The sequence below is a fragment of the Monomorium pharaonis genome, chromosome 9 (genome assembly GCF_013373865.1).
Source record: "Monomorium pharaonis isolate MP-MQ-018 chromosome 9, ASM1337386v2, whole genome shotgun sequence".
Classification (NCBI taxonomy): Eukaryota; Metazoa; Arthropoda; class Insecta; order Hymenoptera; family Formicidae; genus Monomorium; species Monomorium pharaonis.
In genome coordinates this window covers 19,519,192-19,534,060 of record NC_050475.1, presented here as the reverse complement: position 1 = coordinate 19,534,060, position 14,869 = coordinate 19,519,192, and the positions used below count along the sequence as shown (strand labels likewise).

Below are 14,869 nucleotides of genomic sequence, written 5' to 3'. Positions count from 1 at the left end.
CTATAAGATTTACTTAATGTTGACTATAAAGCTACGTTGGCCAATTAATTTCAAGGAACCAAAATGGCACAATTCAAATAAAAAAGAACAAATGTTAAAATTACACAGTTTTTGCTGAAGCAACTAAAAATTATTTTCAGATCTGTATGCAGCTAGATTTTCCAATCTTCAGCTACTTTAGCAAAACTGCTATTTTCCGTGTATAATAATTTCAGATTAGTGATTGACGGCGGATTCGCAACGAGTTAATTTTTCCACGGAGAAACGCATTTTCCTTCCCCCTTCGTAAACATCTCTACATTCGCTTTGTTCACCTCGTCACCGCGGGATAGCAGTCGTGATTGAAACGGGCGACCGTGGGATAAATCGCCACGCCGAGGTAGACTGGTCGGCTGCCGCGAAATCGATGCTCCGCGCTCACCCGCGTCTCGAAGAATTCGTGGGCGTTGAATTGGAGCAGCTGCAGGTTCCTCAGCAGCAGGGCGGCCACGGTGATCTCCTCGGCGCCTGGGACTTCTGCGAACCTCGCCCAAGTTCCCGATATTAGTGTAGCCTCCCCGCGCCTCCTCCCTCTCTCGCTCGCTCCTACTTTTTCTCTTTGTGCATTCTTCTATTCTCTTTTCTTTCCCCCCCCCCCCATTTCTTGACTTCCCGGCAAAAACTTTTAGCGACTCTTTCCGCTCAACGCTGTTAAAATTACGGTTTTACGGCGCGAACGGACGGACGCCGCGCGGAGAATCTGCTGAATCGAAAAGTTCGCCCTTCGCGTGAGCAAGCACATTTTTCCCCCCTTGCCCCCCCTTTCCCTCCCCTCCCGGCTACTCGCGATCCGGTAAATTACCGAAAGTTAAATACAGCCCCCGCGAGAGGGAGGAGCCGGAGCTACGTTAAACGAGCGTAAAGTGACCGATGATAAGTACCTACCGTCGTCCGGCGTCGGGCAGGCGAAGAAGCCGACCCTCTGTAGGCACTTGAGCAGAAAGGCTGCCATCAGCGATCTTTCCAGGAAGTCTTTGCTCGTCCGTCTGTCCGCGTGCGTTACCAAGCCGTACGGGGCCACGTCGACGTGCCTCTCGTCGTCGCCTCCTTCGCAGATCTCCTTTGTACCGTTCTCCTCCGTCATCTTGGTAATTTCCTCGTCCCGTCTAGATTCCTTGAGCTTCCTCCGTCTGATTCTTCTCCTGGCCGACTTGCTGCACACCGGCGATTTCATGTCGTGCGTATCCGGTGTCGCCGTCCCCGTCGTCGTAGCAGTGCTAGTAGTGGTAGTAGCCGCCAAAGGCGGCGCGGCCTTTTCCACGGCGTTCTTCTTTAACTTCTCGTAGATCTTCAAACACTTCCGCGGACCCTCCTGCGTCACCATCCGTAGAGCGACCATGCTGAGCACGCTCATGCCGGAGCCTAAGGGGAAGGAATTTAAGAGCGGCTCGTAATTACCCTGTAAGGGCCCGTAGGGCGTTCGAGATAATGGCGGGTCGCGCGTGTGTAAAGTGTGCAGCTTTTACTTAGAGAGCGAGAAAAATATCTCGACGCGAGCACGAAGTGAAGTTTATTACCAGGCTAATTATCACGTCGCGAATGCCATTATAATACTTGCCTGTCAATCAAATGCGCTTGACGAGTGCACACAATAACACTCTTTATCGAAATAGTACTTTACGAAATACTATTCTCAATTTTACATTTCCACTTATTATTAATTTTCTTTCTGAATCTCTGTTTGTTATTAATTAGTTATTTTCTTTCCTATCAAAATATGTAAATAGTACTTTGTTGGGAAAACATAAAATATTGATTGAGACTTCAATAATATTTCTCAGTTATATCAGATTAAAATAATATTCGGCGAACTTCCGACTTTATTTTCATAGAATATTTTCATAAAAAATATTTTGGCCGCCAATCTTAAAATTTCAAACGTCGCGAAAATTTACGGCAAAAGTTTAAATTAGTTTAATCATAAGTCCAGCAAGCAAAGGGAAGCTAAAACTATGCCCGTTATCGCAATGTCCGCTGAAACTACATTCGTTATCGAAAATTGTATACATTATACGGAACGCTGAATCGTCCATTCATGCTCTTACCTATCAGCAACGCCAGAACTTTGCACTCGTACTTGTGATACGTCGTCAGCGCGACGTCCCTGCACTTCTTCCCGCAAAAGGCGACGCAGCTGCAGTTGGGGCATCCAATTGGCGCTCTTAGTCTAAAAATTTCTCGGATATTTGTAAATCAATCGAAAAAGGAACGGGGATTGATTCGGAACAAGCAAATTATGCAAATTGACAAATAAAAGCCAAGGAGAAACTATCGCGAAAGGGGAGGGGGGCAAAATTTAATCCAGATGAATTCAAATCGATCAACGATCTCGAATAATATGTTTCAAATATAACAAACGTTTTAACGAATTCAAGTCGCTTTGTAATACGTCGCGAATCCCGAAGTTAATTAAAAAAATAATAATAATAAAATTTAAAGGACACATTTATAAAAAAATTATTTAATATTTGACAAAATCAATTCCCAATGTGTTTCCGGAAAAAAGCTGTATTCTGATTCTGGATATTGGCTTTTCGCACTTGCATTGCGTTTGTTCGGGTTTTGTTTGCTCGCTAGCTCGATCTGGATCCTTCGGCTTTGGACGTCGCTTTTAAAATGCGTGCCATTTTGAAATTTTTCGCGGCTCGGTCGGTGCGCACCGCTTTTATCTTCGCGTAATAACGAGTCTTTCCCTTCCGCATACGTCGCGCACTTTGTCCGGTCCTCACTCGGGTTAATGAAATCCTCCCTCCCCCCCTCATTCTCTTTCTCTTTCTCTCTCTCTCTCTCTCTTTGTCGCCGTTGCGGGTTTATCCGTAAAAAGCTGTGGATAACGCGGCCAGCCGGGCGAGAGGAGAAGAGCGAAAGAGAGAGAGAGAGAGAGAAAGAAAGGAAGACCTGTCGTGCGCACGTAGACAAAGCAGAAGCTACACACGCGGTGGATTACGCGCCGCCCAAGGCTGGTGTCCATTAAATCCGGAGTGGGAAAGAGAGGACATCGCTCGGGTGAGAGAACCCGACGGCAATTTTCTCCTCACCTCGCGTAACAATGCTGACAATGGGTGCCATAGAACTCGGGCAGGAGACAGCCCGCCAGCGGCGGCTCGACTAACAGGATATCGCCCGGATGTATTTCCGCGGTTGCGACGGCGTGTTTACCCGCCGTCGTGGTCTCACGGATTTCCAGGGCGCCGGACGACCAACGGAGCTCGGAATTAACGGCGCCATTTAACGGCGCGCCGCCGCCGTCGCCGTCGCCTGCGAAGACGCAGCATCACACAGGGGTGTATTTTCTTAGGGTGAATTTTGCCCTGACCGAGTTAATGGAACGACAGCAAGTATCCCGCGAGATACGCGGACGTTTGTTTGAATTCTATTACGCGGGTATACGAAGCGCACGTGATGTTTTAGTCTCACACACACACACACATACACACCCCGGTGAAAATTTCTCTCACAATTTTTGATACGAATTGGAACGCTTCGGAAATATTAAGAAAGTTTACGTCTTTTCGTGGAATTTTTCGTATAAAAATTCCGAAATATTCAGAAATTAGTACAAAAAATCTCAAAAAATTTCCTAAAAGGTTATAAAATTATACACCAGAAATTTAGAAAAGTTTTCTAGACTTTTCCACTTTGTATATAAATTTTCACCAGGTTGGACTTAATAAACGTAAAACGCGAATGAGACGACTCGGAGGGGGGGGGGGGGGAGAGCGAGACCGAGCGATTTCGTTACATCAAAGATATATATTATATATAAATATAACATGCCCACGGAGATATTGAGCTTCATCGAATATACACTCTGTGCAACATGCATGCGCGGTGCTCAACGAACGGCATCGAAAATCCAGGAGGAGAAGGGCTTCGCTTTTTTCCCTTCTCCTCTTCTTTTTTTTCGATACGAGGGCAAAACGAGAAAATAACCATTCTCCAGTTCGCTCTTTCACCTCCGAGCGCTTTAGGTATTGTTCGGTGCTTCGCTCTCTCTCTCTCTCTCTCTCTCTCTCTCTCTCTCTCTCTCTCTCTCTCTCTCTCTCTCTCTCTCTCTCTCTCTCTCCGTCTCTCCCCGTCTCTCCCGGTCACTCCCGGTCTTTCCCGGTCTCTCCCCGTCTCTCCCGATCTCTCCCGATCTCTCCCCATCTCTCCCGGTCTCTCCCCGTCTCTTCCGTCTCTCCCCGTCTCTCCCGGTCTCTCCCGGTCTCTCCCGGTCTCTCCTGGTAGATATGGGAGAAACGCAATTGAATAAATTGCAAATAGCACAAAATCGGGCTATGCGAGTAATATTACAATGTAATAGATATACCAAAATAGAACATATGTTACAAACGTTGCAATTTATGTCTATAAAACAGACACTACACTATAATGTATGTATATTTATATTTAAGAGTTTACATAACTTGGCGCCAAATTACTTAAGGGATAGACTTGAAGTAATTAGTAATGAAAATAAAAGAAAAACAAAACAGGAAGGGACTATCGCAATAAAATTCGTTAGAACTAAAAGTGCGCAAAAAAGCGTGTGTTACGAAGGCGTAAAATTATACAATACCTTGCCAGCAGAAATTAGAAGCTGTGAAAGAATTGATGTATTTAAACGGATGTTAAAGAAGCATGTATGTAAATCTATGTAAAACATAATAGCTGAGAAAGCTAAATAAACTTCAATCAATCTCTCTCTGTCATTTCCTTTGCACTCTCCGCGCGCGTATACGCGCGTTATCTCGAGGATACTCGACGAGATAGGCGCGGAGCGTAGGACTCTCTGTCCCGCGCCTCCGCGTCGATTTCCAACGGCGCGGTGGGGGTTGGCTCGGCGGCGCGAAAAGTTCCGACCGTCGTTTCATGAATGAACGGTCACGGGAAACGCGGGGCGAGAGGGGAGAAAAGGCTGTGTACTACGGCCTACTACGGGACGTAGTACGCGCGCCGCCGTGCCGGTTCATCTCGCGGCATCGCGAGCTCTGGCGACAACCCCGCGCGGGAAAAGCCGCAACAATCCGGGACGAATCGCGTCGACGGGATCTGGAGATCGTCGCGTTTCCAACGGACGCGGCAAGACGATTGAGAGACGCGTTCGAACTGAGAAGACATCTGCACGATATTGCTTATATTTTTCATCAGTCACAATTGTCATTCGGAATATTTATAAATTAATGTCTAAATGTGCAAGTAAAAAAATATTGATTAAAGTTTATTTAAGCATATTTATACATATTTAGGCAATAAGCATAATTAATTTCTGCAATAGGCTGACAATTGCAGAAAATATCGAATTTTTACAATACGTTTAATTTACGACATATATCGAAAAACCGCAAAAATCATCTCAACTTTGAAGGGTGGTTTCATCCCTTCAAACCGTTTTTGGGCACTAACTAAAAATTTCTAAATTCATGTATTCACCCCCTCTACATTTATGCCAAGTTTTATTAAAATATGAATTTTCGAGTTCGCAAGGTTCCCTTGTTAGTCGTTAGAAGATCATATTTGGTCGCAATAAATCGGAATTCCATTCGGCATCGCGCAACGTGTTCTTCAATAGCGGAGCTTAATGATGCGAGTCTTCGTTTCATCGCGTATAATCCGATTTATATACGCGGCGCGCAAGTTCCGCCATGATTTAAGACTCCCGCAAGGGATCTCCGGGTTAACGAGAATGTGAAAACAAGCCGCAATTCCACGCCATTTCCGGTTATCTCGGCCGCGACGCTCGCGTGTGGCATGCTGCCTACCGTGAGGTGTTCTAATGAACGAAAGAAATTGCCACGTTCCGAAGGGAGGATGTACACACGATGAATCGATTAATCACGGTCTGTCTGAAAGTGATAATATCGTGCGAAGCTTCGCCCCGGGTAAGTGCCAAGCTTTAACCTTTAAGTTCTTCGAACAGTGTGGACAAAATTGAAACGAATCTTCAGTGAAAATTAATCGAATTCGAAACGGCAATGAATTCGCAAACGATCAGTTAAAGCGGTAATAATAATAAAAGTTTATGCGATATATCTCGCAATGCTGCGACTCATCGTGAGTTAAGTTTGACATTAATTTTGAGACGGCAATAAGCAGACTCCTATAAAAACATTATCCACGCGGTTATGCCTTCCTTCCCTTATATTTTCACTCGTCATTTGCATTCGCGAGCATTTCACCTTGCCGCGACGTTGTCGCGAACACGTCAGCGGAATAATCACCGCGCGCGAGTCACATATCCGCTCGAATTTCATCGCCCCGCAAACTTCGAATTTTTCCCTCGTTTGTACAGTTAACGAAACGTCGCGGCTGTTGTCGGTCGGAAAAAAAAATATATACATGTATATACGCGAAGGGAATAATGTCCGCGGGCACGAAGCGCGCGGGCGTTAAAATTGCAGGATCCATTTACTAATTTACGATCCGGCGGGCCGATTACCGCGAAGAACGTACGGCGCACGATGAATGGAGAAAATATTCATTCGCGCGAGACCGCGCAAAATTTCCACGTGGATAACATGAATTTATATTGACTCGTAAACACGGAGGAATCTCTAGCTCGGAATGACTCGATCCTACCTGATGCCATCTCGTTATCTCTTCATTGTGCCCAAATTAACGTGAAAACCATCTGCTTCTGATAACTTCACTTTATTTGACTAATTCGCTACCTAATTGTCCAAAAATTCATCTACACGTCTAAAAAGTACTTTGTAGGAATATAATTCTCTTCTTGAAAGATATCGCGTTCTCTTCCTTCCCAGCCTTTTGCCTCGTTCTCACTTAAGAGCGTGCAAAAAGTTCAGGATTAAAGCCAAAGTTTTTGACCCCTTTCCCGCTAGCTAATTCTGAAAAATTAACGCTCCGGCATTACGCTGAATGATGAAAAAATTATGTTACGACTTGAGGATTAATCGAAGGTAGCGGCGCCGCTATAAGGAGGGTGTGTGATGAGCTGTAATGATTGAGTCATAAATAACAAGTATCGCGTGAGCTTCTTTTTGGATGGAAGGGATGCCTGATGATCGACGGAATAAATTACTAGCGGGACCGAGATTGCTCAGAACAAATAAACGTTTGCGATTCACACAAACGACGAAATTGGTCGCATCGTTGAAATTTACTTACAAGCGATAGCAATTTATTGCAAAAGGCTCGGCACAGTGCATGTTCGCGTTAGCCGGTTTTAAGAAATTAGACGTACTCCATTTGCGGCAACGATGCTGATACTTTGAACGCTCTTCTAATTTGATTGGGCCGTAGTCAAGCTCGTGAGTGGTTACAGACAGTGGGGTGAACGGGGGCAGGGCTGAAGTAAACGAAGTTTAGTTACGAACGGCCGCACCTGCAGCGGCAACCCTCGAATCGCGCGTTTCCGGCTTAAGCCACGAGCCCTCGAGGGGCGCTTTGCGGTGCTAGAATTCCACGTTCGAAAACAAAGAAGCGCTTGTCTCTGTTTGAGCGCGCGAAACGGTCCGGGGCTGGCTCAGCCGGGGGATGCTCTTAACGATCAATTAGTCGGGCGTAGCCTCCGCTCGCATTCAGCCTTTAGACAAGCACCGAAATAATGTCTTTATTTATATTATCGGAACTAATCACGTTCCGAGACACAGTTTATCTTTTTCACAATTATCCGAAATATAAGGGGCAGTCGTCTCACAGATTCTATTAAAATTCGAGGAAAAGTTTACCTATTGAAACTCGTACGTTTAAAAAATTTGAGTCATTTGAGAGGTTCGATTTTAAATATATCGGTTCCCGCTCGACAGAAGAGTTGACGCCTAAATTCAAATATTCCGACATTAAAACGAAGAAGGGGTGTTCCTATGTGCCGCGTACGCGCAACGAATAAGAAAGATGTAACTGCGAGAGAATTTATTAATTAATATAAAGCTAATTACTGAAGTTGACGCACGCAAAGTTACCGTTCCGAGGCGGAACTTTTCCCCGGTCGAGAAAAGACTTTCAATTTATTCCCGCCGCTTAGCATTAACGGCTCGGCGAATCGGGGAGATTTTCTAAAAAGTTTAGAGAGATAAATGAATCCAATCTGATGAGTATTAAAAGAGCGGGGTGAAGGAGAAAGAGAGTGTAGGGTGAGAGAGTAATGTATCGCCGCGATGCGACCAGACGGCCGGCGAATACCCTCTGCCACGACGCGTCTTTTAATTTAATTCTTAGTCCACGAAGCAAACAAAGTTTCGCCACTGTCTGAGAAATTCCAGGCATCTCATCTCCGCGAGCCTGTGAGTCTAGCCGTTCTATTCGTTCACCTGTGTACGCGAGAGAGCACGGGAGAGAAAGAGAAAGAGAAGGAAAGAGAGAGAGAGAGAGAGAAGGAGGGAGAAAGGGAGGCACCATTATTCTGAAAAGCGGTAGCTGGGAATATCGTTCGCCGCCATTACTGCGAAATAAAATTGAAAAATAGTTATTTTTTTGGCTATCAGCGCTTTTAAAGCGTCCGTCGGTGATGCATAAACGGCATTTATACGAATAAAATATGCAGTCGCAGAGCGCGCGCGTATGCAATCAATCCTGCCGGTTCATCATCCCCTCCCCGCCTAACACCCCCCCCCCCGGCTTCAGCGATGATGATCGGCGTTACTCGCCATTAATCACAGTTATCGGCGAGAGATCAAAATTTCATATTTTTTAATTCCGATCGATTGATCGCTAATTGCCGGACCTGCGATACGGCCACTCGCCACGTAAATAAATCCGGGCTGGTCCGTTTCCGATGTTAAATACGGTACCGTGCGCTAAATATTCGCGCAAGTTATTTTATTATCCTCTGATAAAGCGGCCGAATAAAAATCTAATTAAACTCAGCGCGCCCGGAGTGCTTTTATCCTCGAGCTCGATAATCGTATCTCTCGCATCATGAAACGTTCGTGAAATAATGGCGAATGTGTTTCGTGCCTTCGGATACGTTATATACGTGACGAATCGCGAATCGGCATCAAACGAAATCCGGGAGCGAAATTTAGATCCGTGCTGTCTTTCCGTACATCGACAGTGTATTAAAAATTAGCTGCGAATAAGGATTTTCAATAATACTTCAATAAATTACGAGCTACAGTAAAATATGATTAACCTAGATTGAAATATCGATTTTCTCTTTCTCTCTCTTTCCATACGTAATATTCACGTGATAAACGTATTACCACTATTATTTATATATTTATGTATTACTTGTCGTTATATTCAATGACAGCATTATAGCTTTAACTTAAGTGCCATTCGAACTAATTATCAATGAACAATAGTGTTAGAAACTTTCTTTTTTTTTTTGCATAAATTCGTAAAAACAGGAAGAGAAAGAGAAAAAATTGTGAAACGAGACTTTTAATTAATTTCCTAATAATAAATAAATTCTGAAGCAATACATTTAGACATGAGAAAAAGTCGTCTTCTTTAAATCGTTCCTTCTCAAAATAATCAAGTATCGCACGCGCAGATTCGCTCCAGCGACGTCGGAGACTCCGCCGGCGGTGTTTTCAAGCGAGGGACAATCCTCGGACAACTGAAGCAGAGGCAGACAGATCGAGAGACGTCCTTCGATCAACAATGGTCCGGCCCGGTCGCGTGCACGAAACATCGGCGAAATAATATCGTTTCCGCGTATACACATCCCCGTCGGTCGGGCACGTTCACGAATGCATGGAATTGTCCGACAGCTTGTCGTCTCGTCGTCCTGTCTCTCTCTCTCTCTTCCTCTCCCTCTCCCTCTCCTCCTTGCTGTCCCTCTCTCTGGGCGGCACGCCTCGTTTACGCGGGAAATCCGATATTTTCCGACATGGTATTTGGCGCTCAAATGATGCGCGCGCCAAGTTATCGACGTCGATTCGTCTCTTTGTACCTAACTGGCCGTCAGCTACACCCGCCACGGGGGCCGGAAACCCCCGCCGTAATTGGAAAGTGTCTTTTTGTTCTTCGGCTCGATTTATCCCTCGCCCTCCCCTTCTCATCCCCCGGCAAAGTGTAATCCGCCACCCTTATCTATATATACCCCTCGCCCCCTTCCCCTTCTCGGCCCGCTGCGGCGCGGCGCGGTGCCGCGCTTGATTTAAACACTATCGACGCATTCCTACGTAGAGCGAATCCGAGAAAACCGAAAAAGAGTCCGCGCGCCCCGATTTATCGTATCTCGCGCCCCGTGATTGCGCATTCACGTTAAAAGCATCGCCGCTGGTTCAAACGAGCCGGAGTCGAGAAGCACTGTTCCAATATAGATCCGATTCGGGTAACGCGCGGTAAACCCGCGCCAGAAGAACTATCCGCGAAAAGCGCCTAAAAATGGAATTGTTACGATTGTTCCCGCAAATCTCCCTGCATTCGATCACGTTTGACGAGATTCGAAAAATAGATAGATAGATAGATAGATAGAGAAAGAGAGGGGGAGAGAGAAACAAAGCAGCCGTTATTCTATCACTTATATCGATATCCCGAAAAATGCGATTTCGCAGAGGGAATGAAAGTCGACGATGGTTCGATGCGAACGACGCGCGTTCCTTCGGCGCGCAAGAGAGGGGAATTATATTTTTATTATTATTCCACGGGGGTAACCTCCGCCCGTTCTCGGCAAACGAAGCGTTTGCGATGCGCGGAAGCGCTCTCTGCGATAGAAGAAGCGCCCGATAGAGTCATCCGAGTCTAGAATCTCGTTACGAGGTTCAGGCAGGCTAGGAACTCGCTCGGCGATCTTCGATATGTTAAAAGACGCGTTACCGTACAATGCGTTACACAATATAATCGGCACGCCGAGGTGGCCGTAGACATTCAATATATGTGGGGGCATCGAGGCGCTTCTTTTGTCAAGAGATGCAGATTCGCACGGACGCCGTCCGAACCATCGTCCATCGTCGATGTCGTTTGAACGACGCACATTATGTTTGCATATATATATATATATATATATATATATATATATATATATATGCAGCGGCCTGTCTTCCAAAGGAATATTGAATTAAGCGTTTCCCGGGAAAATCGACTGTGTGAGTTACCATGGAAACCATAGCCGGCCCCGTATTTCGCTTCTCAACCCGGCGCGCGGCCGCATTCTCGCACGGATTCGACGTCGCTCGAATCGGAACCGGATCGCCGTGTCGGCCCGATCGACCGATGTTTCATCAAACATTTCGGTATACGGGTATTTTTTGGGTCGGTGATCGCGCGCGCTGCCGCGCTTTGACAGCCGCAGCCCCCGCGAAATCCGGGATCAAATGTACACAGGCCGGTCCTGTCGATTCTGGATCCCGAAGAGTATACACTCTGATTCATTATCGCAATTACATCCTTTTATCTCTCACAATCCAAGTGTCTCCGAAAGACGATAATAAAGAAGGGGAGGAACACGCGACAGCTTTAAATTTTTACTTTAGGTGCAGGAGGTTTCGCGCCACCCTCCTCCCTCTCCTGCCACGCTTTTCGTATCGCGCGCGAGATTTTTTTTTTGCGCGCCTAATGCACGTCGGACGCCAATACCTCGAGCAACAAGGGATCGATAGCCGGCGGAGTGACTTGCTAGATTAAGCTCGTTACTCGGTATCGCGAATTATATTCTTGCCGGGCGCTTGCGAACTATCAAGGATCAATACCGCCCGCGCGCATAGTTCAATCCTAATGCAACTTGCCAGAAGTTTCCGGGAGAATCAAACATAAAGCCCGTACACCGATACCATGGGAGAGTGAAACGATGGGCGAGAGGAAGGGAGAGAGCGAAAGAGAGGGCAGGGGCGCGCAGCGTTAATCCGACCATAGAAACTCGAATCCGCCACTCGATATGGAATAAAGCGCGCGCTTTTGTCTCCCGCTTCTCGGGATCGTTCGTATAAACGTCGCGCCGTTTTGAGACTCGACATCAACAATCGGTTACCCTTCTACCGTCCGTCATCCGGACGAGTGGCTGGATTTCGACTGTCAAACTGAGTTACCAAACTACACCCGACAGTTTTTTAATCAGGAGGAGAGGGCGGGGGGAAGAGGTGGCGGAAAGACGAAGAAAAATCCGCGGAGAATTGCAATTTTTCATCGATCTTCATGTCTAACGCGGTGGGTGGCAAGTCCTCGTCGTTCGCTATATCTAATATCTAATACGCGCGCACACAAAAAACTTGCGGATATTCTCCGCTATCTGCGATGTTCGTTCTATAAAAAGTCAACGTCGTCGCTGATAAGAACATTTTCACTGTTATATACTTTACTCATTATTATTTTTCTAGGTGTTTTTTACACAAGCTAAAAGATAAATAGAAAGAGAAATAGAAGGGGTACCGAACGCGCGTTTCCATCACAGTCATACTTCACCGATAATTTACAAATTTATATAAGCGATATTTAGTGACAAGAACATGAAATAAATAAGAAATGTGTAATATAAGCAAAAATTTGCGTTAATCTTACGATAAATATCGTGGTAATAGATGCCTGAAACGTCAAGATATAATTTTCAACGTAAGTATGTATTCGGTAATTTTCTCCTAGTGCATTCAAGCAATCAAAGTAATAACCGTATTCTTTCTTTACCGACACCGCCGAAAACTCTCTTCACAACGTACGTCTGGAGTACCTCGAGCCGTCCGATGCACTTGCATTTTTCGCGCCTGTTGGCGATATCGGGTACTCGGGTACGGCTGTGGATCAGGCGGTCGTCGTGGTCAGGAAAGCTCGCTGGATTCACTTCCGCCGATCGTCTCTCGCTCACCGGAAACCGGAAAGCCACGAAAGGAAGAAGAAGTTTCTCATTCCAAGGGGCAAGGGTAGGTTTACTGAGCTCGCGAGTACCGCGTTTGAGACCCGAGAGAGAGAGAGAGAGAGAGAGAGAGAGAGAGAGAGAGAGAGAGAGAGAGAGAGAGAGAGAGAGAGAGAGAGAGAGAGAGAGAGAGAGAGAGAGAGAGAGAGAGAGAGAGAGAGAGACCTGAGAGAGCAAGGGAGAACGGGGGAGAGTCGATTTTCACGGAATTCACAGAGCGATCGCGAGTCCGGGCACGCGTGGGTTCGCGCGGTGCGGCGCATTGCCAATAAAGTTTCGTGGGTTAACGCGGCGCAGGTACGCTCGATCTACTAAGGCCGATAACTCGATTCCCCATCGATCTCGGGAGAGAGAGAGAGAGAAAGAGTGAGGAAGGGGATGAGGGAGGGGTATGGAGAGACACGGTGTCGTTTTCCGCAGAGGGAACCCGGGCTTCGTCGGGACACGCTTCCGCGGGATTCAATTTGCCATTCTCCCTCGGATTCACCCGCGTTTCTCTCTCTCTCTCTTTCAATGCTGCTGCTCCTCGTCCTTCTCCTCCTCCTCCTCCTCCTTCTCGCTGACGACGCGGCGTCTTTGGGAAGAAGGAACGTCGCGGTTACATGCACCGGTTAGAGGCGCTCACGGGTGTGAACCGATAAACAGCGCGGCGGCGGCGGCGGCGGCGTTATCGAGGAACAGAACTCGCCCGTACAAAACGGGGCTAACCGAGTTCGTCTCCCCTCCTCCACCCCTCTTGCTCCCGTTTCGGAGTCTCGCCGCGAAATGGAATTACGATCCGCGCGCGCTACGTACGCGATCACGCGAGCGACGCGAAAAATATCGAGAGAGCTGTCGGAGAATGCGCGGGTGCGTTCCACTCAAACGGATCGCTCGGAAGCGAGTAGTATATACGCGATATACAAGCCGCACATTCGAATAGAAGACACTCGACGTTTACACGTGCGCAGCAAATAATTTCGCGATTAAACAATTTCCATTGTTCCTCGAATTTTTCTTAAATTCCTTAAATCTTCCTTCTTTCTACTACGGCACTGCGTCGTCAATTCATCCGTTGCTGGAGACAAGACGCACGAATGCAAGGCAATGCCACCTCCGCCAACAGGCGGAAGGTGGGAGGGGAAGGGGAGGATAACACTTACCTCTGATAAATCATCGCGATTTCCGCGACTGGCGTGCTTCCAAGACGAATGAGTGTTTGCAAAGAACAAAGAACGTGACGTTGTTCTCGCCCGGACTCTTAGGTGCGTTCGATCGGGGATGGGGGTGGAAATGGGAGCTCTCGTCGTTTGTAAATGTTCGCGGGAGAGGAGGGTGGCGGCGCGTCGTCGTTAAGTCCGTCCAGAGAGTGGTAAGTCGCGACGGATGGTGAGAATGCAAGTTTACGCGACACCACCAGGATTCTGGCGCGGGCGAGAAGGAGCGGGGGGGGGGGAGGGGGAGAAAGGATCTTAAGCCGGGCTTCACGAATCACATATTTTGCGGGGGTGGCGGCGGGGTGGCAACGGTTGGCTTTTGTGCGAGGCAGAATCGCGCTTGCCGCCGCTGTCGCCGTCGCCACCACCAACCACCAACCACCACCACCACCACCACCACCACCACCACCACCACCACCACCACCGCCGCCGCCGCCGCCGCCGCCGCCGCCACCGGTGAATAGGATTTTCGTCGACAATGCCGCGACGACTACGAGACGGGGAACGAAACTCGATATCGCTCGCGAAGTCACCGCGGCAGAATTTCCGCGAAGAATACGTGGTGACTGGTACCCTCACTGTCTCTCTCTCTCTCTCTCTCTCTTTATCTTTTTCTGTTTCGCGCTGCCGCCGGCATGTATGTTTATGACGGGCGGATTGAACGCGAGACGAGACATTCGATGTCCTACGGATTACGTGCACAGGTGTCCTCTGCGAACTTCTGCACAAAATTAGAAGACGGAAGACGCACGGAACATTTAAGTATCCGACTTGCACTGATTGTGAGTAGAGGAGAACCGGGGCTCATTTGGTACAAGAGACAAACTGTAGCGTTGCGTTCACGCCGAAAGAAACAATGAAAGAATAATTACACTGAAAAAAAAGCGCTATATCCAAT

The 14,869-nt window shown here is 47.3% G+C and overlaps 1 protein-coding gene across 7 annotated transcripts in view; it reads right to left on the bottom strand.

Moving 5' to 3' along the window:
* The window catches only part of LOC105839217 (SET and MYND domain-containing protein 4), a 207,352-nt gene that overhangs the window by 7,765 nt on the left and 184,718 nt on the right, over positions 1–14,869 (bottom strand). For 6 of the 7 annotated variants that reach the window (XM_036292214.1, XM_036292215.1, XM_036292213.1 and 3 more), the window contains exons 4-7: positions 3,078–3,297; positions 2,085–2,206; positions 925–1,401; positions 315–516 (exon numbers count right to left, since the gene is read on the bottom strand). In XM_036292214.1, coding sequence (XP_036148107.1) covers positions 315–516; positions 925–1,401; positions 2,085–2,206; positions 3,078–3,297 — 1,021 coding nt within the window. Of the gene's footprint in view, positions 1–314; positions 517–920; positions 1,402–2,084; positions 2,207–3,077; positions 3,298–14,869 lie in introns of all 7 variants that reach the window. The other variant, XM_012685375.3, reaches the window with a different exon arrangement.